A 24,981-nucleotide genomic window follows, 5' to 3' on the forward strand; every position below is an offset into this window, starting at 1 on the left:
ACTTCTGGACCCTTCAAAATTGTAAAAAAAAAAAAAAATAGATTTAATCACCTTCCTAGAAAACAATAGTGATGTCAGTGTGTCTGAGTTACAATGGTATGTTGCAACCCCTCAGTTTGAACTGAGACCAGGAACCAAGAATGGGATTTTCACAGCATTTGGGATATGTCACACCTGACTCCTCAAGGTTTAACTTTTGACCAGGGCCTTGCAAGCTCTCCAAGCTTGTAAAAAGGATTTGTGCTACGCAGTCCATCCTTTAGCTATTTGCAGCAAATCTGCAACATGAGAAAAAGAAAAACCTCAGAAGCAATTCACTGACCCATGAATAAAATTTGATGAGGAGATGCCTCCATTCAGTCCTGACCACTTTTTCCATTTCCACCACACTCCCCAAAGTATCTGGTGGCTGACTGTGAGCAGTGAGTAAATCTGTGCAGAGGACAGACCTCAGCTAAACCTGCATTTAATGTGAGTGAGAAGCCCTAATGTGAGGGGTTAAACCTTCTGTTTTTCAATATATTTTGGAATTCAAGAGCAGGTAAATGTACTAGTGAAGTCAGATCCATTTCCCATCTTTTTTTTGGGGGGGGGAAGAGAAGACAAGGCATCCATGTGATTTCTGCAGGCTCAAAAAGCCAGAGAGAGTTTCCAGTCTGGTCATATTTATCATCTGTCCAGCCTTGACTTCCATAGCACTCCCCAGTTTGAGCTCATTTTTCAGTGTTTGGGGCTGGCTGGAAGGTTTTCAGTTTCCATCAGTGGAGCAAGGAGGATGTTTACCCCCAAGAGTGCTCAGAAGAGCCAGGGGAAGCCTGGAGGAGGCAGTGAGACAGCAGTGGAGACAATGAGGAGGGACAGCTGTGCCACAATACAGCCCTACCTGCTGCTTTTCAGTAATCACCCAAGTGGGCTGGTTTTCCCCCCTCTCTCCTTTCTTGCTATTAAGATTTATGGGCAGGAAGGTGCCCAGCTGCGTCTGAGCACAATAAACCTCTCGTGGCTGGTAAAAACCTACGAGATGCTCTCCCTGCTTGTTAGCAGCAAGGAAGATGGAAGGAAGTGGGAGGAATCCAGAGGGTGAGGTTTTCTAATGCCTCACTCTTCACTGCCGAACCCAGAGCTATTTATGGTGCAATTATCACCACAGACAGACTCCTTTATCATCCAGCCAATATTCTGTGTAGAAATCCTATTGCAGCTCAGCCACGCCATACATCATAGGGGCTGAGGCAATGGCCAGGTGAAGAGGTTTGCTTGCAGGAAACATATCTGCCAGACACTGCTGGGCCCTGGCATCCCTGCTCACCCTCTGTTTATGGCCAGGGAGGAGGCTGTGTCCTCCTGCCCTCCCAGCAGAGCCCAGTGCAGCGGGAGCAGGTGAGAACAGCGTAGGGTTGCTCTGCACAGTGATGTCACTGGGAATTCCCACGGGAATCTGCTCCTGTTGGGGCATGATGGAGGGGTTTTACTAGGAGCACCAACAGCAAAGGGTCTTCTGGACTGAGCATGGCTCAGGGCAGCAGTGGAGGGAGAGGGACGGCAGGGAAGTGACAGGGGATGAGTTTTGAATCCTCTGTGGTTTCATAGATGAGTCACGAGGGAGGGCAGTGAAGCACCTTACACCCTGGCCATGTCTCTGAAGAGCAGTTCCCTGGGTGTGTGGGGGCAGCCTCCTCACCTCCTGCCTGGCCCCATTGCCTGAGTCAGTGCTGCAAGGATCATCCCCCAGGACTCGCCTTGGGTGGGCAGCACAGCTCCACCAACTGAAATTTGCATTCTCTCTTTTCTTTTTCCTCTTCCCAGAATTCCTTTTACTCTAGAGAGGAAACTGCACCATTCTCCTTAGTCTGAGCTGGAATCCCTCATGAAGTTTGGCTGCACTTCTCCATGGGGCTAGAGGGTCTTGGAGCAAGCTGACACTCAGCCTGCTCCTATGGCTGGTTTGGGACAAGACCAGATAAGATTGAGTCATAGATGAGACCAGCGAAGCAGGCTTTCCTTTTTAATAGTCACCCTGAAAAAAAACATTATGTAGATTCTCTGCTGGCTGAGCATCCCCTTCCCCTCCCCATTAGGAAGATGGATTTTTTTATCCATTCATTTCTCAGATTAACAGACCTTGCCAGGACCTCGGTATATCTGGAAGCCTCTTCCCTTGTGTCAAACGTGGGTGGTACTGGGCAGCTGCTGGTGGGAACGAGCAGGAACACACAGACTCAAGGCTGCTGAGTCACAGAGCCTGATTTTCCTGGAGAATTGGACTAAACTCCCACCCACGTCACTGTTCCCACTGCCAGGGCAGAGCTGGGATGTGCCCTGGTCTCTGCTCCACCATCTCCCCTTTATCTTTCGTTGCACAGAGCTGGCAATCTATTTGTTATGGAACGAGCCTCAATACTTGCAAAGAGTGAAATTCTTGAGGCACAGGAGCTAAAATAACCATCACTCACACTGCCTGTTTACCTTCTAATTGTCACTGACTTCTGCCTTTTCACGTTCATGGTGCTTGAAAAGGGAAGAATAGATCTAGGCAATATAATTTAATACACCAAACATACCAGCTTAATTGCAATCCCCATAAGCCAGACACACAAAACTCTAAACAAATTTGATTAATTTATTTCAATTTGCACAAGTCTTCCTCTCAGACTGTAATTAATGGAGAGAAAAAATTAAGGTAAACGCAGCCCAGCTGAGACAGTTGTCCTTGCTAAAAGTCACATTTTATTTTAATAATGCTGTATTTATATACGTTCCAGAGTTTTAACAAGTTTCCCATTTCCTCAATATTTAATCAGTCCCGTAAATATTTTGCCTGGGCTCAAAGGGGTTTGTGAAATCGGGAATCAGCAGAAAGAGCCCAAATCACCAATGGGCACTTGGGATGGATGTGGCTGTGAGCAGAGACTCAGGGGTTAATCCCTCCTCCAGGTGCTCCTGGGCGCTGAAAGGTGGCCCTGAATCAGGAGGTTTGGGAGGGCTGGGAGGCAGCCCCTTGTTACTGTCCCAAATCCAGAGCTTCTCAGTTGCAGGCTGGTAGCATTGCTGGTGTGAGGGAGCTAAATGGGTTTGGAAAAGCCTTTGGAAAAAGGCTGTCACTGTAAATCAGTTAATTAATGGAGAAAATTACCAACCGTCATGCTAAGGCAGCTCCACCTGATGCATCATCCCAGATCTCCTACTCCTGCTTGGATCAGGGCTTGGCTTTGCACAGTTCCCACGTGCAGCACAGCCAGGGAATGCCAGCGCAGCACCTCCAAAATGCTGCTGCAGAGGAGACAAAGGCATTCGTCCAGCTGCCAGTTGATCTCTGCCCTGGATCACCTTCAGCACATGCCTGGCATCACCACGCTCTGCTCTGTACAGGACAGGGGTGAATTTCACCCCCTCATGCAGCCTGGCCAGAGGAAGGGACAGCACCATCATGAGATTGCAAACATTGTCATGGTGTGATTTTTGGGGCTGTCCTGTGCAGGGCCAGGAGCTGGACTCGATGTTCCTCGTGGCTCCCTTCTAACTAAGGATATTTGATGTTTCTCCAGGTGAATAGTCAGGTCCCACTCCAACTGCTTCAGCAGTGACTTTGAGTCACTTTTTTTTCATCACTTGCCATTTTCTAACTTTGAATACATCCCGTGGGTGAGTTTCTTGAAAGAGACGGCACATCTGTCTTCATTGCTTTCCTTTGCTTTTTTTTTTTCTTCTGAAAAATCAGGAACAATACAACCCATCTTTCATTGCACCAACTGGTATTGCTAAAGGGTGGAAAAAATTAGATGCTGTTTTTTTCCTTTTTCTTCCCACCTTCATTAACTTTAACATGTACTGTGCTCCTCTTCCAGCACGAACATAGCATTGCTAGAGAAGAAAATCTTAGCTTGAACAATCTTGTGTTGATTTTCCGTTCTCTCAAGTACTGCCTGGTCTAATTAGTTTGGAAATGCACCATTTGTTAAAGAAAGATGAGGCACAGTCTGACACCTGCTGTATTAATTATTTACCTCTTTATCTAATTGCCAGCCTAGGCTGTTGGATGAGGGAAGTTGTCACCCATGTCTTGATTTGAAGGTGTGGAACAGGAAGGGAGGAAATGGTGCTGTTGGGGAGGTCATTTTGGGGTGATGGAAGTGGGGCCAGTGCTAGCACTGGTTTATACCTCAACTAAACCATGTCACCAAGTGCCACATCCCATCTCTTTTTAAACACATCCAGGGATGGTGACTCCACCACCTCCCCAGGCAGGCAATTCCAGTACTTTATCACTTTACATAAAAAACTTTTTCCTAATATCCAACCTATATTTCCTTTGGTGCAGCTTGAGACTGTGTCCTCTGGTTCTGTCAGTGCTGCCTGGAGAAAGAGCCCAACCCCACCTGAGCACAGGCACCTTTCAGGAGCTGTAGAGAGTGCTGAGGTCACCCCTGAGTCTCGTTTTCTCCAAGCTGAGCACCCCCAGCTCCCTCAGCCGTTCCTCACAGGGCTCGTGTTCCAAGCCCCTCATCATCCCTCGTTGCCCCTCAAGGGTCTCAACGTCCTTCCCAAACTGAGGGTCCAGAACTGGACACAGCACTCGAGGTGTGGCCTCACCAGCGCTGAGCACAGGGGAAGGATGACCTCCTGGCTCCTGCTGGCCACACTATTCCTCATCCAGGCCAGGATGCCTTTGGCCTTCTTGGCCACCAGGGCACACTGCTGGCTCATGGTCAGTGGGCTGTTGACCACTGCCCCCAGTCCTTTTCCACCTGGGCACTGATGATGGGGAGCAGGACACCCCCAAATGCCGCAGTGCCTGCTCCATTCCCAAGAGAGCAAACTGGCTGGAGTGGGGAGAGGAGCCTGCAGCACAGAGCTTGCATGCTTGGGGAGCTGGAGGTGGACTCAAAGTGACCTGCACAGGGCCCCAGCTCTCCTGGGCTGATGGAGAGCTTAGGGCAGCCCAGCTGGGGCCAGGGCTGGGAGTAGGGCTGATTTTGGGGCTGAGGAAGAGAAAAGCCAAGGCTCTGGCAACAGCAAATGCTATTCATCCCTTCTGCTGTGCCTTCCTCCTCGCCCGCACTCAGCCTCTTCCTGACATCTAGTGGGAGCAGGGCAACACGGCAAAGGGATCCTTGTCAGCTCCAGGCTCCAGGGCACACACCAGCCACAGGTCAGGCACAAGGCCTGGGCTGCCAGAACCACCAAACGGGCTGGCACCGGCCACAGCTCACAGCTGGGCTTCAGCAGGGCACAGCTGCTTCTGTAGAGCACTGCTGGGGAGGAATGCAAGGTGTAATTCCCCATGGAGGCAGTTATTATTGGCATAGCAGGGACACTGCTCTGAGGCATGGGATCTGTTTAGGGTTATCTGCCATCTCAGACCACTTGAGCCCTCTCCCTCTCTCTGCTGCAGCTCTTCCATGTTCCCAGGAGAGTTGCACAGAACAGCTGGGCAGTTCCCTTCTTGTCCTTGCTCTGGATGGCACCTTTGGGAAGCAGAGGGAAGAGGCGAGATGGGAGCAAGAGACAGGTGAGAGCTGTCCCAGCAGGACATCACCTTCCATCCAGGACCACCCTCTCATTTTAGACCCCATGCACATTGCCCTGGATCATCTCTCATCCCTAATGCCAGCTGCCAGAAGCTAACCTACTCCCAGCTCACAGCCCCCTGCCATGGCTGCAAAGGCAGGACAGGGGCAGATGCTGGCCACAGCATTTGGGGACATTGCCTCCAGGGTCATCCCACACTGGCCAGCATCTCTGCTGGACTCATCTCCCATCCCATCCTTCCTCAGAGCCTTTAGCTGCAATGACAGGTAGACTGGTCAGCTCATTCCTCACCCTCATGGCTCATTCCTCCTGTCTTGTTTCACACACATTCTGAGAGGAAAACCACTTTTTTATTTCCCCTTGTTGCCATCTGCCTTTGCTGGACCGTGGTCACTGGGCCTACCTTGCTGTCTGAAGACCAGGGTGTCACGTCTCCACGTGTCCCCAGATCTCCCTGGGGATGCCCAAGCACTTTTATTAGTGAGCAGCTAAAAGTTAAACACCAGCAACAAAACAACAATAACAACAAAGGTCTTTTATTTCAATGACCTGAAAGAAAATGTAATTCCAAGAGCAAAGACAGTAATAAAAACCACAAAGGTGCTCCAAGCAAACTGGAGCAATTTGCACAGACCCCTTCCCAAAGCAGCCAGGCAGAGGTGGCTCTGTTCCCTGGCTCCTCCCCAGTGTGACAGAGCCACTTCTTCCTGCATCCCCCCCATGCCAACCCCTTGCTGGAGGGACCCCCAGGAGCCTCTCAACCCTGGGGAAACGGCAGCTCAGGGGGTAGGTGAGTGGCTTGGGGTGGGGATGGCACAGGGTGAGCCCACATTAACCCGGGGGAAAAGAAAGGCACTTCCCAAACTTCAGTGTCATCCTGCCACCTGCCCTGGGACTGCAAAGCATCCCTTCATCACCCAACCCAGCCCTTGGCAATCTGACATCCCAGGGATGTCCCCTGTTTCCTTGGGAGTCCTAGTGCTCCTGGGCCATCACCATGGCTCAAAGGTAGAGGAGCAAATCCAGCTCTGAGCTGTCCTCAGGTGCCCTGTGCTCGCAGAGGTTGTTGGGGAACCAGCCCTCAGTTCCTGACTGCTGCTCCAGGGAGGCACTTTGATGGAGAGGAGGGACAGGGACTTCTCACTCCTGGAGACAGAAGGACAGGGAAAGGTGGTGGCCCTGAGCAGGGACCTCTCTGGAGCTATGCCCAGTCTCCCACCCAGGCTCAGCCCAGAAACACCTGCAGTAAGGACCAGTGCCCTGATTTTCTCTCCCACACACACATCCAACAGCTCTCTGAGGAGGTGTGGTGCCTTTGACAAATGCAGGGAAAAAATTCCAGAAGCAATGTTAATCCAACAACTAAGTGGATGTCACTCCTACAATTGAACCCAAAGCCACTGAAATTATGGATGAAAGACAAAAATCCCAGATCTTCAGGACTTCTCCTGGTCTGTCCAGAGAGTCTTTGCCCTGTGTCTAGAGACAAGCAGCAGCCAAGCACTTGCTCCCCTGACATGTGGCTCATGGCCTGGGTCACTGATCCTACCCCCTCCCTCCAGGCCTCTCCAGAGATTTGGATCCCTTTAACTTCTCTGTGCTCTTTTGGGGGATCCTGAACTATTCTGGGACCCAAGTGCAAGAGTCCAGCCTCAGCTGAGATCCTGATTTTCTCCTGAGGCAGAAAGTTCACAAGAAACACAGAACAGGGGAAAATTCCATTAGTCAAGGAACAGAAAGTTGCACAACAAAACTTCCAGACTTAACTCCCTTGTGCTATCAGCTCCTCCCAGCCCCCAGGTCCAACCCTGTAACCTGAACCCAGCCAGGGTTGGGAACAGCAGCCTTTGGGTAGAGGGAAAAGCACCAAAGCTGACAGAATCCCCCCTCCCACGGCACTTCACAGCATTGGAGCCAGCAGTGAGGGGAGTGGCTGGCAGTGTCCCAGGGAAGGGTCTGGCAAGCACAGCACCGAGCAGAGCAGTGGGAAGGGGGTGTCTGGACCTGAGAGCATTCAAAGAGAACCATCTCCTCACCATGTGGCCATGGAGGTGGTTGGGAGCAAGACCATGAGTTTCAGATTGTTTAATTTAACCTGTCTTCTTGTTTGAACACAAACTGAGACAAAGCTGTAAGCAGTCGCAGAGCCGTCAGCTCCCAAGGCTGGGGGAAGCCTTTGGAACCTCTCTGCTTCCCAGTGCCACCTCTCCCCAGCCTCTAAATTTCCTGTGTGAATCAGGATCACCTACCAAAACCCCTAAGCTGTCCTTCAAAGCGGAAGAACCAAAACTGAGGCAATCCCTGCACTCAGTCCTCTCCCTAAGGAGAATCCTCCTCAGTGCAGAAGCCACTCAGCAAGCGATTTTGGCTTTGGAGACACAACCCAGCTCTGCAGCCCAGTATCCCCTCTGGTGGCACAGCACAGCAGCAGTGGCACCAAGCAGCTCCCAGGGGTGGCACGGACGGCACAGTGTCGCTGCCGGCGCAGCTGGGCAGAGCCCAGCTCATCGCTGACGTCGCTTTTTTGGGGGATGGAGCGGGGGGCTCAAACCACACGCACAACCGTGGAGGAACACACAGAGAAACCCGAGGGCGGAGGTGAATCCGAGGGAGGGCAGGGCCGGCTCAGACGCGGCCCCGGGGGCTGCGCTCGGGCAGGAGGTGCCGGGGCGGGGGCTGCTGCAGCAGGGCCGTGAGGATGCGCTGCAGCTGCGACAGGCGGGCGCGCAGCGACGTGCAGGAGAAGAGGTTCAGCTGGTAGGACGGGTCGAGGGGCAGGATGGAGATGAGCCACCAGCACCACGTCGGGCCGTCTGCCGAAGCCTGGAGAGCAGAGAGGGAGAGACCCCCACGTCAGGAGCTGTGAGGTGGATGCAGGGGTGGCCTTCAGGCAGCATCGCTGATGGCAAACAGTTGCTCTTGTCAGGACAGCAACACCAGCTTTGGCCAAGGTACTCATCTGAACAGCCCTTTTGTTGTCCAAGCTCAAAACTGCTGGACGAACTAATTCAATTTCCAGACAAGCATTCCCCAGGGAGCCTCCAGATGCAGATGCAGCGGTAAAAAGTCTATACTAGAGAGACAATGAAATATCTTGTGCATTTCCTTGTTTAAGCCAGTGCTTTTTGCAAACACAGACCAAATCCTGCACGGCCAATATTTTTGGGACATTGGCCATCACTTGAAGAGGTGAGGTGCAGGCCAGGCAGGCACAGCTGTTGGGCACTGCTTCTGTAAAGTGGCTTTTCTATAACCTGAGCCAAACTAAGAGGGAAGAGCTCGATTCAGCTGAAGGAGGGTGAGTTGTTTTGTAATTCCTGAGCACATCATTAACATGACTGCTGGCCAGGACAGCCTTAGCCTGGGACAAGTCAGCAAGAGTGTATTTGTAACAATCCAGAGAGGAAACGCTTTCTTGAAAGAGTGAAAATTAAATCTGGGGATTTTTTTTTTCTCCTTCAGAATCTGAATTTTTCAGAGCAGTATAATAAGCAAATTGGATCATGTCCTCTTAGCTCCTTACCTCTGGCCAGCTATGGCTGTCTCAAAGGATCACAGTGAGAAAGGGGACTGCAAGCTCAACAAGCTGCAGGATTCATCTCTTTGCCAATTTGTTTGATTTATTTTTCCTGAAGTGTTTTCAAACACACACAGTTCAGTTTCTCAGTTCTCATTTAGGAAAAGACTCTGGGAAAGATTTTAGAACTCAGTGCTCAGTTTCCAAGAACAGTTTAAAACCATAAAGAAAAATCAAGCAGTTTCACAAAACAAGCCCTACCAACTCTCTGAATGAGAGATGTAGTAACAGGAGTGAAAAACTGGATTTTTTTTAGTTCATTCTCGGGGGGAAGCCGAGTAGGGAAGCTGGGTGGTTAGTGCAGGAACAGCACTGCTTCAGAGGCTCTCTTGGTACTCTGTTTGGTGCATCCCTTCCCTCTGGGCATTACCTGGATGTCCTCTTCCTTCTCTGGCAGTGGGCCATGCTGCATCAGAATGTGCCTGGAGGTGAGGTCTCCGTGCTCACAGAACCGCTGGGCCAGGCGATAGGTGCTCTCGTGCAGGCACTGCAGCTCCTGCAGCTCCTCCCCGGACACCTGAACAGAGGCAAGAGGGACACAGGTGTCCGTGGGGAGGATCTGTCCCACTGCAGCCCAGGATTTTGCCCAGCCCTGCCCTCACCTTCTTGTCCTCCAGGTACTCGATGTCAGCGGTGTGGTAGCCGTCCCTGTGCCCGCGGCTCAGCACCCGGAACCGCTGCCGGCCGATGGTGTCCACCAAGGACCTCCCGTCGGCCAGCAGCTCCACCTGACGGATCTCCAGCATGCAGCCATAGTCAGCAAAGCTGCAGGGACACAGGGACAGAAAAGAGGGGCTGAGCTGTGGTAATGGGTGGTGAGAGAACTGCTTCTCCTAAAGGTACTGTCTCCAAAGCAGGAAAAGGCCCAGGAACAAGATGTCAGGGCAGGGGCAAATTCAGAGATTCAATCCAGTCTCCTCCCAGTGCTCACTAAGAGGAGCTGAAGGTCACAGGCAGAGAACCACGGAGCTCAGAGACATCCTGAGTCAGAAGCTGTCCCAAGAATTGTATTGAATTGTATTTGACAGCTACCACTGGTTCTGTCCAGCTCCAGTGCTGGCCTCATTCCTTGATCCCATTTCACCCTGCACTGTGGGGAACACACCACCTCCCTGCTGATTTTATCTGCGCGATGGCACTGATAGGAAATCTCTCAGAACTACTCAGTATTTTGACATTTGGGGCTGGAGCAGAGAGAGCCAAATCAGCTGGGGCAGGGGGAAGCTTGCCCAGGAGCTCACCTTTTCCCGTTCTCATATATGCACATGCCAAACCTCCTGGTGCCGCTCTCCTGGCACCGCCGGATCATCAGGCGGTACCGAGGCTCGAAGACATGCAGAGGGCAGGGGATGCCAGGGAAGGACATCGTGCACACAAAGATGGGGATGCTCTTGGTCAGGCTGAGGGACAGAAGGAGAAACCACTGTGACACCTCCCCAAGCAAATCCCATCCCAATGACTCTGCATCAGCTGCTTCCCCAAACCAGGTGTGTCCTTAACCACAAGAAGTAATGCTCCAGCACAGAGCAACACTAAAGCTCCCACTTGGCTCAACAAGGCACTAAGGACAGATTCTGCCCACAAAACAGCACCTTGCAAAGATGGTCCCTCACCCCCAGGTGCCTCATGGGGCATGTCCACACCCACACAGCACAGCTGCAATGTGGTCCTGGAGGTGGGACAGACATCACTTGAGCAGAACCAAGCCACAGCAATGGTATGAGGTGTGGAGAGTCCTATCAGAGCCCCTTCCAGTTCCCATGTGCACCCACACACACACAGAGAAGCAGTCCCTGCTTACTTGGAGAGCTCTGCCATCTCCGCCCGGTGCAGCTCCCGGCGCTCAGCCAGCTGTGTGGGGAAGGTGGTCAGCATGATGTCCTGCAGCAGCACCGTGGGGCTGTACCTCCCAGCCTTCAGGTACTGAAAGGAATTAGACCCAAAAATAGGTTGGAGAAGAGCAGGGAGGAAGCCCTGAGGCCCTGCCGGACCCTGAATCACACTCACTTTTATTGGAACTGAAGATAATTTTAGACCAGAGAAAGTCAAGGATAAAACCTATCAGGGGATGTTGAGCCATTGAGCAGGATGGGATGTCAGCTCCACCGAGACCTCCAGACACAGCTCTGAGCCAGGGCCCGTCCAACACAGCGCCCTGTCTCTGACAGTGATGCAGTCCTTGTATGACAACCTAATTTCCCTCATGTTCTCATCTGAATCCCTTTTCATTAAAGATTAAATTAAATCTCCAGGCTAGCAGGTTTTCCATCCATTTCCATTTTTTAAAAGTCATTTGCATTTTCTTCTCTCTCTCTCTCTCTCTCCTTTCCTGTTTACAATCTCACTAAATCACTGTGGCATCTTGTGGAAATGAATCTCTTGGTCTTAATTATCAACTGTCTGGTCATTCCCATGTGAGTGAAGCTGACACTGCCGTGCCAGAGAGCTGCTAATGTAAGAGCACTGCACCTTCCCACCCCAACCCTGGGCACACAGCCAGCAGCTGGAGCTGCTTCCCAGCTCCTCCTCGGGCTCCATCCCATGGCACTCGTGCCCTCACCTCTCTCAGGCTCTGTTTGCAGAGGGGGCAGTTGGGCCGGTGGTCCAGGCAGCGTTCCAGGCACTCCTTGCAGAAGGTGTGACCACAGGGCGTCGTCACCGGCTCGAAGAACATCCTGCAAAGGATGATCACAGTCAATGGATTGCAGAGAGCAACAAAGGGAAAGGAGCACAGGTAAGTCTGGCAGAGAGAGACTTTAATTAGCCCTTTAATTAGAAAGTCTGGGCTCAGACTGCTGGGCTTGCACAATGATGTAAGATGAGAACTGTTCCAGGCCTGAGCTCTGCTCCCCCTCTCTGCAGGGTCTCCATGGAGTCCCAGTAGACCCCATCAGTTCACACATGGCACCCCTTGGTCCTGCCAGGTCTGTGGTTCCCCAGACAGCCACAGTGGTGTGTAATCCAAAGGGCAGTGACAGGACAGTTCCTCCTTCTCCCCTGCTGCAGGAGCAGAGCCAGCAGCAAGTACTCAAGTTGCTCACAGGTAGCTCCAGGATCAGACATTAAATTAAGGTCTCGAGAAAGCCCTGACTCCTCCTAAACATTGTTTTCTTCTTTCAGAAGAGACCCAAATTCACAGAATTCAGATCAGATGCAGCCTCAAGTCTCTCTCCCCCATGGACAGACCTGGAAAAAGCTGCCATGCAGGACCTTGACCAACCTGCACGACTGGCAGTGCAACACCCACCCAGCTTTCTGCCAGCCGCCGCTTGCACAACTGCTCCACGTCCTGGGACACACCAGGAATAACAGCCTGGTTTCAGCATGCCCTGTGGCAGTGCAACACCAGTCCCCCCCCAGCCCTGAGCCAGCAGACAAACACAGGCTCTATCCCGTTCCCTTTTCCACATGCACCAGGCAAAGAGCTCTGAAATGCTCCCCTCTAGGTCTGCAATATTCCCAGCATGGAGGGAATTTCCCTGGGCAACACCTTCCTGTTCCAGCCTGCAGGTACAAAGGGCAACCACTGCTTTGACCCCACTGAACATCCCCACCTCCACATCTCTGTCCCAAGGGATGCAGCCCCAGTGATGCTGCACCCTGAGACAGGGTGATCTGAGCTCCTGAAGCCTGGCAGGGTGTCCCATGGCCCTGCCTTTCCTCTTATCTGTACCAAAACCTACATCTCAGCAGTTTTCAGGAATGAGCTTGCTATTAAGATGTGAAGAAAGATGCACATCAGTAAAGAAAACCCAGCAGTTGCCAATTCTTCATCCTAAAAGCTCTCCTGCAGAACTCACCGTATGCAGAGGGAGCACTCCAAGTCAGATATGCTCAGTGACTCTCCAAGGCATGGCTGTGTACACTTTGCTGCTGCTGTTTCTTCCTTGTTATCTAGTGGTAAAAGAGAAGACAATCCCCCATTTCAATACAGGAAACTGATCTTTGCTTTCTGACCTCGTTCTGAGGCATAACTGCCCCACAAAGTGCTTTGAAAGGGTCAAAGAAAAACAAAATGCACTAGGAAATGCAACATAAACCCCTCTATTAACCCACCCATGCTCATTCATAGCTGGTGTGTCAGTGGGTCTCATGGTACTTGGCAGGGGAAGCTGGTATCTCCTCCTTTTGCAGGCAGGGAAACTCAGACACTGGGAGACAAAGTGGCCCTAAAAGCTCCAGGATGGAAGTCCCTGGAGACTTCCCGTAGGCCATCACTGCTTTATGCAAACCCAGGTAGGTGGCAGCCACCTGGCTGGACATTGATGGCAAGTTAATGCTGATGGAGGTGCTGCTTCCCCAGCTCATAGCATATCCTGTCCCCCACAGGGAAATTTAATGTAAACCAAAACCCATCTGAACACGTGGGAACCAAAGAAAGCCTCTCCCTGACTCCACACAGGGAATAAGTGATGGCTCATTGCCATTATTGTCACCAAGCTGCAGGCAAAGGTTTGGTGTAAGTTCACCTGCTCACACAGGAAGATCACATGGATCCTCCCCACGTGCTTGAGAAGCAGCGAATGTCCCGGCCAGAGCTGCCCCATCATGTGCCCCGGGGATATTTGTTTGTTGAGCTGGACACAGTGCAGACACCACATTTTTGGTGTCAAAATGGATTTCAAACAAGTAGTTTGCATGACAAAACATTGTGGTACCTCTGATGACACTCACCCAACAAGCACTGGCCCTGACTCTCTGCCGATGTCTCCAGTTCTGGCTGTTGTCCCCGCTGGGAAACGAGGGCTGTGTCCTGCCTGTGCTCCGACCCAGCACCCCCTCGGCCATCTGCCAGCTCTCCCTCCTGATCCTAGGCACAGCAAGATGAAATCAAGCCCAAACCCTCTTCTCCCTCTGAATGCACAGCCCCATCCGTCCCACCAAGCCCGATGGCAGTGGGAGGTTCTCTGCTGTGTCGCTGTACGTTAACATCTTGCATCTGCAGGACAGCAGGAGAGTGGCCTTCAGACATTGCTACCCATCACATGGTTAAAACATGGGTTCACTCTGTCCAGACATACCAACTGCTGTTTGGGTGTATCTGAACCCATCTTCTGAACTCCCTCCTCTCTCCAAGCCTGCTAAATTTGTTTATAGAAGGCAAAGAGGAACATAAAAACTTCCTTAATAGCTGCTAATGGTCTGAACTATTCTCAAATGTGTCTTTTAGATGAAAAGAATTGAAACTCACTTTTTGTTTTCCTTTTATTTTTCCCTGAATGTAGTGAGATGAAGAGAGAAAGTCTCCTCTGTTTCCTGAGTCCCCACAGCATCAGCCCTGACGACACCTGCTCTCCTACCCTCCACCAGCTGCAGATTCTCATCCCAGCACACAACCAGGTAAACATGGCTACATGTCCTGCACAGCCTCCCCTTATCACACCTCCTTTCCCATCACTGGGCAACTGGGATGTCCCAGAGGGACATGAAGTCTCCTTGCAGACTCAGATATTGCAGGCTCTTACCTGAGCTTGTGTGGAAGATAGGAGCACTGAGCTCCTTCCATCGACCTGGGAACCAGCTGAGCTCAGGTGAGCATCACCCAGGTGTGCAGCCGTGCAAGGCTGAGGAGCATCACCTTCCATGATGATCTGCAAGGACAAAGCAAGGGTTGGGGGATGCTAGGAGGAAAAAGCAAGGAGGTGGGAGGCTGCCAGGCTCCCTCTTTTTCCCCAAAGCACCCTTCTGCTCACTGCAGGAGGTGGCTATGCTGGCTGAGCACTCTGTTGAGTCCTTCAGAGGACAAGGACATCTCCCTGTGTGATGTGAGAGCACAGGAACATGGCAGAGGCTACACACCTTCTCCATCTCTCTCCGAGCCAGCTGGAAATGGGGACTGAGTGTCAGGCAGTGCTCCCACGCCAGCAGGGCTTCAGCTCTCTGCCCCATCTCCAGGAGCACCTTTCCTTTCCTGAAGAAGGCCTGCAGAGCAGAAGATACATGTGGTGACTATGAGACAGTGACCAGCTGAGCATGTGCCCCTTCAGCTCCTATGCCAGCCCCAAGGGAATGTCCCTTTGCCTCCGGCCTGCTCCCATCCCAAGCCAAAGCACCTGGACATGTCACTGCTCCCCTGATTAGATCTGCCTAAAGAAAACCAGCACTCTCCAAAGTGCAGCAGTTGCAAAAGCCAAGCCTAGGAAGAGTTGGAGAAGGAGTGAAGGATGGACACGGTGCCAGACCTCTCCTGTGAGAGCAACACAGCACCTGCCACCTTGATTAGCAACCCAATGGGTCTGCAAAGTGCATTTCTGAGCAGGATGGATCCAATGGAGAACTGAGGAGAGGGGAAGCTGCTCCTGTGCAGTAAGGTTTGGCTCCAGCCCATGTGGCCCTCACTCACCTCGTGCTCTCCAGGCTCAGCCCTGCACACAGCATCCAGGTCCTCCAGTGCCTGTGGATACTGCCCCAGTGCCACCAAGGCCTCTGCCCGGCACAGCCGCAGGGAGCTGCAGTCCAGGGCTGCAAAGAGAAATGTGTGACATGAGCCCTGGTGGGCCAGTGAGGCTGGATGAGCCTGGGGAGAGGCCACCACAGTGGGACAGCCCCTGTGCCTCACGAGGAGCACAGCCTGCAGTGCTCTTCATCGGGAGATACTGGCTTTGCAAGCCTCTGCAAGGAAGTTATTTCCCCTAAATACCCAGTTTTAAATTGTTTGAGGCTCTTCCCTTTGTTTTTTTCCCCCCTAAACACCCTCAGACAAGAGGCCCCACCACTGCCTCAGGGCTCAGCCATGCTGGGATCTGGGCTTTCATCCATCTTTTCAGGATGTAGCAAAAAAAGCTCTACCCTACACGTACAGGGCTGTGGCCACAGCAGGCTCTGTGATGTGACTCACCCAGCAGAGTCACAATAACATGTTACCCAACAGGACTGCAGTGCTGGATACCTGAATTCCCAGACCCACCTGGCTGTCACTGCTCTCCTGGGGCAGATGAGAAGCCAAAGGGGTGTAAGAATCTGCCTGCACCACATGACCTGGGGTTTCCAAGCATGAGAAAAGGCTGAGATTTCCCAAAAATGAGGAAGAGAACTGAGGATCCAGTTCCTTGTCAGCAACATGTCACTGATGGGACGTTAGGGTGCTGGGGGGGCACAGGTCCCACGGACATTGCTAGTCATGACACCAAACATTACATGCTCTTGCCTTTTCCTAAAAAACTGGTAGTGAGATCCTTTTCTTTCCTGCCTCAGAAAACCACATAAAGACCTTCCTTCCTATCAGCACTGCCAGTGGCAGAATTGGGTTGGGGGATGATGGGGAGAGTGAGGAGCAGCACCCCAAGAGCCCACACTCGTGAAGTAACCAGGTGTGGTAATGTTTGTGGGTTTGAAATGCAGAGATGCCCAGACCCACCCCGTTATATCACAGCTCGTGGAGGTGACCTACATCCAGTGCAGTGCTGGTGTTCCAGCTCAGGTAACAGGTCTGTGCATTCAGCCCTGCATCCCCCAGCTCTGAGCATCAGCTCAAAGCTGCTGAGGGTTGGGGCTGGGGACTTGTTGCTTCCTGGTCAATTTGGGGAGGCCTCCAGTGTCATGCAGTTCCCCCCACAGGCTCCCAGTTCCCTGTGGGATGATGATAGATCCAGCACAGGTAACTTGTGGTGGCCTGCAGGATGCTGGCACTGAGGCCAGCCTTGTATCATATAAATTAGGCACCATTTGCAGGCACTGCTGCTGCATTTACTGTGGCAAATGTGGTGTGGGCAACACCACCTTGCTGAAGGGCCAGGAGCTCTCTCAGGGGCAAGCTGGGTCCCTGGGCCTGGCTGGCAGCTGATCGGCAATCATCAGGAAACGTCACTGTTGATGATGTCTCTCCTGCACTTCCAAACCCGGCAGCATTTCCTCCTGGCTCGGTTCAAACACGGTGCTGATGCAGCTCTGCCAGCAAACTGCAGGTCAGGACTGGCAGCTCCACGACAGCCAAGTGCAGGAAGCATCTGCCCATTTCCCTGCCTGCCTCTGCTGACACCCTGCCCAGGCACCCACCACTTCTTATCACAGAGGAGCAAACTCTGCCACGGCCATTGCCTCCTCGTCCCCGTGCCCAGCATGGAGCACAGCCAGACTTTGCTCCCTGCCTAACCCAGAGAGCAGCAGAGCCAGGCACAGCCACTCCTGCACCAAAAGCTGCACTGGCCATGCTGGGCTGTGCAGCAGAGCATGGTCCCTGGGAGCTTGTTTTCCTTTATAATATTAGCCAAGACTTTAGGGCTCAAGTGAAGAAACATGGGAACGTGCTGCTCAGTACCCCATCCTACAAGCACCCATCCAGAGATGAAATATCCCAGCCCCTAACAACGGGAAGGGATGAACAAACAGGTACAAAGTCTAGAGGGTTATTTTCCATGTGGGCAAACCCATTCAAACATTTGCACAGCCCAGCAATAAAGTGACTGATTTGGCAAAAAAAAAAAAAAACCCACCCCAGATGTGTAAAACAGGGCAATGAATTCTGCATTTCTCTGCTGCTGCAGCTATTTTTGATCTATGATATCATTACACACCGGGGACATCAGCCAGCTGGCAGCCTCAGAGACTCACCAGCCTCCACGCTCCAGGCATGTCAGAGGGCCTCCTGTGCTACACATTACACTGCATTTTCCTGTTGTTCACTCAGAAAGAATGAAGATTAAAAGTTGACAGTTTATTTCCACCCAAGCAAAGCGAGCTGCTCTACAGGCTGGGCTGAGCAGGGCACTGCAAACTGACCTATCACACCACACTGAACCACAAACAAAACATGCCCATGGGTCAAACATTTGTCAGTGGGTCTGTTTCAAAGTGAAAGGCAGCCCGTAAAAAAGTGTGTGTGCAGCTGAAAGCTGGCTGCAGGAGTTGGAAAACACATCCTGAAAGCACCACCCACGTGGCTGAGACTGGCAGCCCCAGCAAGAGCAGGTTCACTGGAGCCCAGGCTGTGACTGCAATTTCCTCGTTGCCCTCAGCCAGACTTTTCCTGTCTTTCGGGGAACAGAATGTGCGGGGAAGAGTGAGGACAGAGTTTGCAATGTTTCCTCTTTATGCTAGCAAAGGATTTTTAAAGAAAAGTGTAATTGTACACCCCAACCAGGCAAAAGCCTGGCAAATGAGTACTAGAGGAGGGTGCATGTGCCTTTACTCTGAAGGAGGGTGTGCAGGGAGAGACGGATGCCTCTGGAGGTTGCATAAAAGGACCTGTTTTCTGCTGCCAACACCAGGATCGACCGGTCCGCTTAGCCCTTCGTTTCCAGGCTTACCCTGAACCTCTGGCACTTGTCTCGCAGCAGGGGATGAATAAGAGCCTTCGCTGCGGGAGGAGAGCTCAGTGCTGTCATAGAAACGCCGCGGAGAAAGAAAATTCTGCCTCCGTCGCCCCAGCCCCCTGCTCCAGACGCATTGTATAACCCCTTTTATTTACTTTCCAAGAAATCCACTTACAGCCACACATTAAAGCAGATCAAACCCCACCCCACCCCACCACCCCCCCCCCACTCCTGGACCGATCCTGGCCCTGCAGGCAAATGTCTGGCCAGAGCTGGCTGCAGAAGAGGCCGGGCCGGGCGCTGACCTGCACGATGGGGCTGGCACAGGAGCTCTGCCAAGGCTGTGTCCTCGCCAGGCTCTGGGGGAGAGGACGTGTCCATCCCCGACTGGACAAGTCCCAACCACTTTACATAATGGTCACCCCCTGGGCAGAACTCTTTCTCTGACCCTGAAATACTGCCGGGCTGCGAGATGTGAGTATCTGCTGCTCTTCCCTCTCCAGAAGCACGTGGCCGATGGGACACAGGCGGCGAGCCCCGGCCGCGGCCCTGGCAGGGGACGAGCAGCGCGGTTTGTCGGGCAGCCCACCGCTCCCAGCACCTCGGGACATCCACGGATATGGAAGAATTCAGCGTTCCCACTTCCCATCCCCATCCCCACCAGCTCTGCCTTACAACACTTCCAGATTCCCACGTCTTCCAGCTCTGCGCCGTGCAGAGCTGCAGGGACACGGTGACCTACATTGTTACCCACATTGGTACTCGCCTGCTGCAACAGCCCAGCCCGTGCATCCCCGTCTCTGGGGCTGCTGGGCTGGCCCCTCGCACCCCGCAGCCCACCACCCGCACTCCCAGGCCCCGAGCCCGGTGGTCCTTACCCAGCTCGACCCCTCTCTGCGCCATCCTCAGCGCCTCCCGCGCGTCCCCGCGGGCGAGGCGGTCCCGGACGCGCTCCGCCAGCCCGGCCAGCCGCCGCTCCCGCGGCACGCATCGCTCCAGGATCCCGCACAGCACCACGCTGCACCTCGCCGCCCCGATGCCCAGCAGCTCCAGCCGCTCCTGGCACAGCGGGCAGCGGGACGGCCCGGCCCCGCCGAGGCACGGCTTGCAGAAGGAGTGACCGCAGGACGCGGTCACCGGCTCCCAGAGGAGCAGGCGGCAGCAGGGGCAGCGCAGCAGGTCCATCCCGAGGGGCCGCCCGGAAGGGCTCTCCCCGGGCGGAGAGGAGCTCGGGCTGGAGGGGCCGCTCATGGCGGCAGTCGGGGGAGCTGTCCCTAAAGGCGGCGGTGCCCGCACGCCCCGGCCGCCGCCGCGCCCCCGCGCATTGCCCCGCTCCGCCCCGCGCCGCTCCCGCCCCGGCCGGCCCGGCGGAGGCTGCGGCTGCCGGCCCGGCCCGGCCCGCCGGAGGGACCCGGGGCAGGCGCCGGTGGCGGGGCTGCCCGGGCCACCATTGGCCGCCGCCGCCCGGCCGCCCCGCCCCGGCCGCGTTTCGTAACGGAGCCCGCGGTACCGGGGGCGCCGCGGCGGGCGGGGGCCGGGGGACACGGGACACGGGACACGGGCCCGGCGGGGTTGGTGCGCGGGTGGGTGCCGACCCCCCGAGCCGGGATGTAGGGGTGTGGGGGACTCCGCTGCCGATTCCCGGGAGGCGGGGATGTTGGGGGGCTCCGGAGCAGCCGGGGTGCGGGTACGAGCTGGACTCCGGCTCTGAAGCGGTGAGCCGGGCGAGGAGAGCTCTGCACCAGATGGACACGGGAGCCCTGGGGGTCTGGGGCATCCCGAAGCAGGACCAAGCTGCAGAGTGCTGTGAGTGTTTCGGGGTGCCCCAGAGTGGGGCGAGGGCAATTTGGAGCCAGCCAGGGTGCGGGATGCCTGGGGTATCCGAGATGCTGTGGAGTAGGGCTGGGGAACAAGTCCTGGGGGGCACAGGGTGCTCTGTGGTGGGAACAGGAGGGTGGGATGCTCCAGAGCGGCTGGCACAGGATACGTGGGGTCCCTCAGCTGTCTGAGGCTCTCCAGAGTGGGAGTGGGGTGCCGGCTGTTGCGGTGCTCCAGAGCAGGGCGGGCTGGTGAGGCTGGGTTGCACCCGATGCCTCTTTGCATTACCCTCCATGGAAACTCATCACGTTTGGGGGCAAAGAGGCACTCTCCAACGTACACGCAAAACTGCATCTCCCTCAGCTGCTCTGCTTACCCAGAACTGAATGAATGTGGCTGTATGTGAACAATCCCCTTCCCACTCGCAGACCCCCAGGATGGGCTCGGTGTCACAAGGGAGATGCATCCCCTCACCACACAATCATACAGCAAAAAGCCAGCAGCTCCTGCACAGCAGGTGCCGAGAAAAACAGCTGAAATCTGTCACTTCTGGAGCTTAGTAGATCAGAATTTATATAAGGATGATAGACATTCCCCAAGGGCTCATTTGTGTGTCCCCAAAAACAACCCAAACCCACGCACACACTGGCAGGGCTGCTCAGGGAGGGAGATCACCAGTGGGACGTCAGTGCTGGTGAAACCCATGCCCCACTGAGGGAGTGGCTGGCGGAGGTTTGGGCTGTGGAGCAGGTTTTGTTTCCAAATCTATTGCAATTACATTAAACGGCTCATAAGTGGTTTTAAAAGCTCAACAACTAAGCATTTGAAATGGGCTTGATAGGCTTCATTGCTTTCTCCGTTATCTTTTTAAGTGATCCCTCCAGACTGGGTAAATCTCCGGTGACATTTGGTTACACTGCCCTGAAAAGCTGAGCATGGCATTAGGCACAGTGGTCACCCTGGGAGCATTGGAGTCTGTCTGGGACTCTGCCCAGCAGGGGACATTTTCCGTGTTCCCATCTGCAGGGTCAGTCTTCAGCTCGTCTCTTCCCCCTGCCTCAGAGGACTTTGCACATCCCTTCCCCCAGCAGTTCTCCCCTGGGCATTCCTCAGGTGGACTAAGCTCATTCACCCCAAACCCTCTCCTTTCATGGTTTAGTTCTCACCATGGCTCGTTTTTCCACCAAATCTTGGCTATTGACTAAAAAAAAAGATTGCCACCAGGAGGGTTTCACCCTCAAGAAGGGCACGTTCCTGGCTCGTGAGCCATGAAATGAGGGTGATTTTAGCTACCACAGCCAACATTGCAGCAAAGTGCACAATAACCTGTTTGTGTGGCTCAGCCTGGGAGCAGCAGCCCTTTGCCAGGGGCTGCTGCTCTCAGGTGAGGAGCGCAGCATCTTTCATCACCTCAGCCAGTTCCTGTGGGAGACACCAGGCTGTTCACCTGGGACCTGCCTCATTCTTTCCCTCACCTCCTGATTCACTCCACAACCATGTGTGGGCTCTCCAGCGCCTCACAAGCAGAGCAGAAGTGCTGCTGCTTTGCATAATAGTTTAAAACCAATCAACCACGACACACGAGGCCATAGCAAACCAGGCTTCATTAGCACCAGTGTGCAAGAACATTTTGTTTTCTTCAATCTGTTCAGAGCTGAGCTGGTTCAGGACGCTGAATGCTTTCTCTTGTCACTGCCCTATTTGTGCTGACTCAGTACATAACTGAAAAAGAAAAAAACAAAAAAAACGAAACAAAAAAAAAAAACCTTTAAATGCTTAATGCTAAGCGTTCTGCTGGCCAGATTAGAACTTCATGTGTTGCATAACACAGGACAGATCACACTGTGTGTAGGAACTATTTGCAAAGCACAACTGGAATTTTTTTTTTTTTTTTTTCAGTTTAGAGGTGGGATATATCCCAGGGTCAGCGCAGGGTGAGGAGTTCCAGGTGTTGCTGCAGCTCCTCCTCTGGCTCCCAGCCACACGTCCGCTTGTGCTTCGGCTCCAGCACAGCCTCATTAATGTAGTCCAGACTGCTGAGAGCCCAGCACTTGGATCAGGGATTGCACACCAGCTCTGTTTGCTCATTTTTAGTGCATAAATATTTGTTGCAAGCATTGACACTTGTTTTTGACACATTGGGGTTTAAGGAGTGGCTCTGAGGTGAAGGCACCTTCCCAGTGTTGCCTTTTTTTGTTCAGAGAGGAGGCCTGCGTGCTCCTGAGGGTGTCTTCAAAGGCACCACAAGCACTTGTAAACAGGAACATACACCCTGAATGTCATGACCCCTTTTCCACACTGCTATCCCTGCTCTACCCACCAGCTCCCTCCAGCACCATCAGACCTGAAAGTCCTGTTGCACAGAGGTGAAACAAGTTCTCCCATTTCTAAACCCACACAAGGAGGAAAGCGTCAGAATCCCAGCCAAGGAGGGGGAGTGTTGCTATCAACAAGGGCCAACACTGGGCTCACAGTGGCATGTCCAAGTGCCAGGCAGCCTGCTGGGTGATCAGGCAAAGAGCCTCAGCACCTGTGCAGGCACACTTGTGCCCCAGCACTGCTGCACCTGGATCCCGGCTGTCTGAAAGCCTTGAGAGTTGGCCTAAGGAATTCTTTTTACACCTCAGTACTTGCCTGTAACATCCAGGGAGTTATTTGCATCATCCCCCCTTCCCCTCCCCGCCCCCTCCCCAAACCTGTCAACAAACACATCAGCTTCCTGGAATTTCTTTCTTTTCTTTCTTTTTTTTCTTTCTTTTCTTTCTTTTCTTTTCTTTCTTTTCTTTCTTTTCTTTTCTTTCTTTTCTTTCTTTTCTTTCTTTTCTTTCTTTTCTTTCTTTTCTTTCTTCTCTTTCTCTCTTTCTTTCTTTCTCTCTCTTTCTTTCTCTCTTTCTCTCTCTCTCTTTCTCTCTTTCTTTCTTTGCTCTCAGGTCTCTGTGTGCAGTTGGGGGAGCTGCTGCTGGTTTTCTCTTGGCAGAGGCAGGCAGGTTGCCACAGTGCTCCGTGAGGTTTGGGATTCGAGTTCTGTGCTGTGCTGACCAGGCACTGGGCAGGAAGCAATCATATAAATTACATGGTATTGTTCCCAAGTCCTGAAACTCTGCTGCTTGAGTGCTCAGAGGAGTCCTGCCTCTCAGTACAGAGGATCAGATGTAAACAGGGTCGGGGGATTAAGAAGACTTTAATATTTTTTCCTTCTGACTCATACAGGCTTTGCCTGAGGCAGCATCATTCCTAGAGAAAGGAGCTGACTTGCACATGGATTGGTGGGACAGAGAGCTGCAAAGGAACACTATCTCATTGTTCATGTAACTAGGCTTGTGCCTGAACTCCTGGAAACTGGAGAGTCACAGCGGGACAGCCCAGATTCATATCTGGCTCTTTAGTCTCTCGAGCCAAACATCTTGGCAAAGAGGTTGGCAGAACATTATCAATCAGCCTTGGAAGCAAGTCCCACGTACAATAGATGGAGATGTCTTTTTCCACAGTATGGGCAGTCATGTACAAACCACATACCCCTGAGAAGAGAATACAAAACCAGAACTGTCCCCATTATCCTGGGGAGAAGCCCTGGGATGGGTAGCAAGACCATGGGCTGTGGTGCAGGGTGCTGTAAGCTTGCCTCAATGCCTTGCAATTGTTTTACTGGTATTTTTATTGCAGCTGAAGATCTTCCATCTATAGGAGTTCCCAAGGAGGAGCCTGAAGTCAGCAGCGCTTGTTCAGCACCACCTAAACCACCTAAACTATGTTATGGATAATATAACAAAGTGATTAAAGGAGGAAAAGTCATAACAAGACAACTCCCAGAGGACACCTCTACCTTGCAGCAAGGTCCACCACTTCCAAGAAGACTGATGTCCAGAGGGAGGTGCATCCCCACGGGCCAGACCTGGAGGTCACATCACCCTCTTAATCTTCTGGATGAGGAGAGCAGATTTGTAATCAGCCTTTACTGCAGGGCAGACAGAAGCTGCCCGCTTCACAAGCTGCTGTGTGTCTGTGTGCCTGACCTGTGGCCCAGGATGACGCCGTGGTGGCCCACCACTGCAGCTGGGGACTCGCCAGCTGCCCTGCCCCACTCTCTCACCAGCTCTCGTGGCCTTGGCTCCTTGCCTCAGCAAGAAGCGAGTACGTGCCGCTTCCCTCATTTCTTCCTTTTTCCATTTTTCCTGTGCAGCTCCCACCCACCTGACAGAGATGCCAGCAGGGCTGGCGGGCACCCAGCGCTGCCTTTTGGCTTTGCCAGAGGAGGCTGCAAGTGGCAGCGGGTGGGCTCTGCAGTTGGCACAGCCTGCTCTGCAGGGATGCCTCTGCCTCATCCTCTGCCCTGGTCCTTGTTCCTTCAGCTCCAGCATCTCCACCACCCCTATGTGTCCTTCTTGGTGAGGACAGAAGAGCTCTTGCAAAGCCAGTGTCTCAATTCCATCCAAAAGCTGTGTCTGACTGTGTGGAGAAGGAAGCGCCTTGAAGTCGCGGGGAGAAATGCAGAGGGTTCTCAGGGTCTCCCTGCAGTTTGCCTTCTCCTCAGCCAGAGAGAATGAAGCCCTAAACACACTCTGGGCTGGATTTCAGGCAGGATGAGCAGGCCTGTGTCCCTCCCACAGTTATAAATAGCTGCCTGTGGGCCCCTGGCCTGTTCGCAGCAGTGGTGGCCTGGGCAGAGCTTTCTGCTCAAGGAGCAGACAAATATTTCTGTCTGTGCCTTCTCGTTCCACGGGCTGGCTGGCCTCCACCTCTGCTGCACTTTGAACAGCAGGTGAATCATGTTTGGGTAAGCCCGTCACCAGCTCCTCCTTTCATAAC

General features: G+C 53.2%; 1 protein-coding gene across 1 annotated transcript; it reads right to left on the bottom strand.

Moving 5' to 3' along the window:
• Positions 1-6,024: 6,024 nt before the first annotated feature.
• On the bottom strand, positions 6,025-19,719 carry LOC137483119 (LON peptidase N-terminal domain and RING finger protein 1-like). Its single transcript, XM_068205972.1, has 12 exons — positions 19,236-19,719; positions 15,450-15,568; positions 14,906-15,028; positions 14,572-14,697; positions 13,781-13,916; positions 12,907-13,000; positions 11,667-11,781; positions 10,908-11,029; positions 10,348-10,506; positions 9,709-9,871; positions 9,477-9,623; positions 6,025-8,352 (listed from the first exon to the last, which is right to left on the bottom strand). The coding sequence occupies exons 1-12, from the start codon at positions 19,606-19,608 to the stop codon at positions 8,155-8,157; spliced, it is 1,875 nt and encodes a 624-aa protein (XP_068062073.1). The 5' UTR covers positions 19,609-19,719; the 3' UTR covers positions 6,025-8,154.
• Positions 19,720-24,981: the final 5,262 nt, after the last annotated feature.

The sequence above is a fragment of the Anomalospiza imberbis genome, chromosome 15, assembly GCF_031753505.1.
Source record: "Anomalospiza imberbis isolate Cuckoo-Finch-1a 21T00152 chromosome 15, ASM3175350v1, whole genome shotgun sequence".
NCBI lineage: Eukaryota > Metazoa > Chordata > Aves > Passeriformes > Viduidae > Anomalospiza > Anomalospiza imberbis.

Coding starts and splice junctions, on each gene's coding strand:
- LOC137483119 (XM_068205972.1), bottom strand. CDS start 19,608: ATGAGCGGCCCCTCCAGCCCGAGCTCCTCTCCGCCCGGGGAGAGCCCT. Junction 11,030..11,666: donor GCAAACAGAGCCTGAGAGAG/GTGAGGGCACGA, acceptor AATTCCTTTCAG/TACCTGAAGGCTGGGAGGTA. Junction 10,507..10,907: donor GAGATGGCAGAGCTCTCCAA/GTAAGCAGGGAC, acceptor TCTGTCCCTCAG/CCTGACCAAGAGCATCCCCA.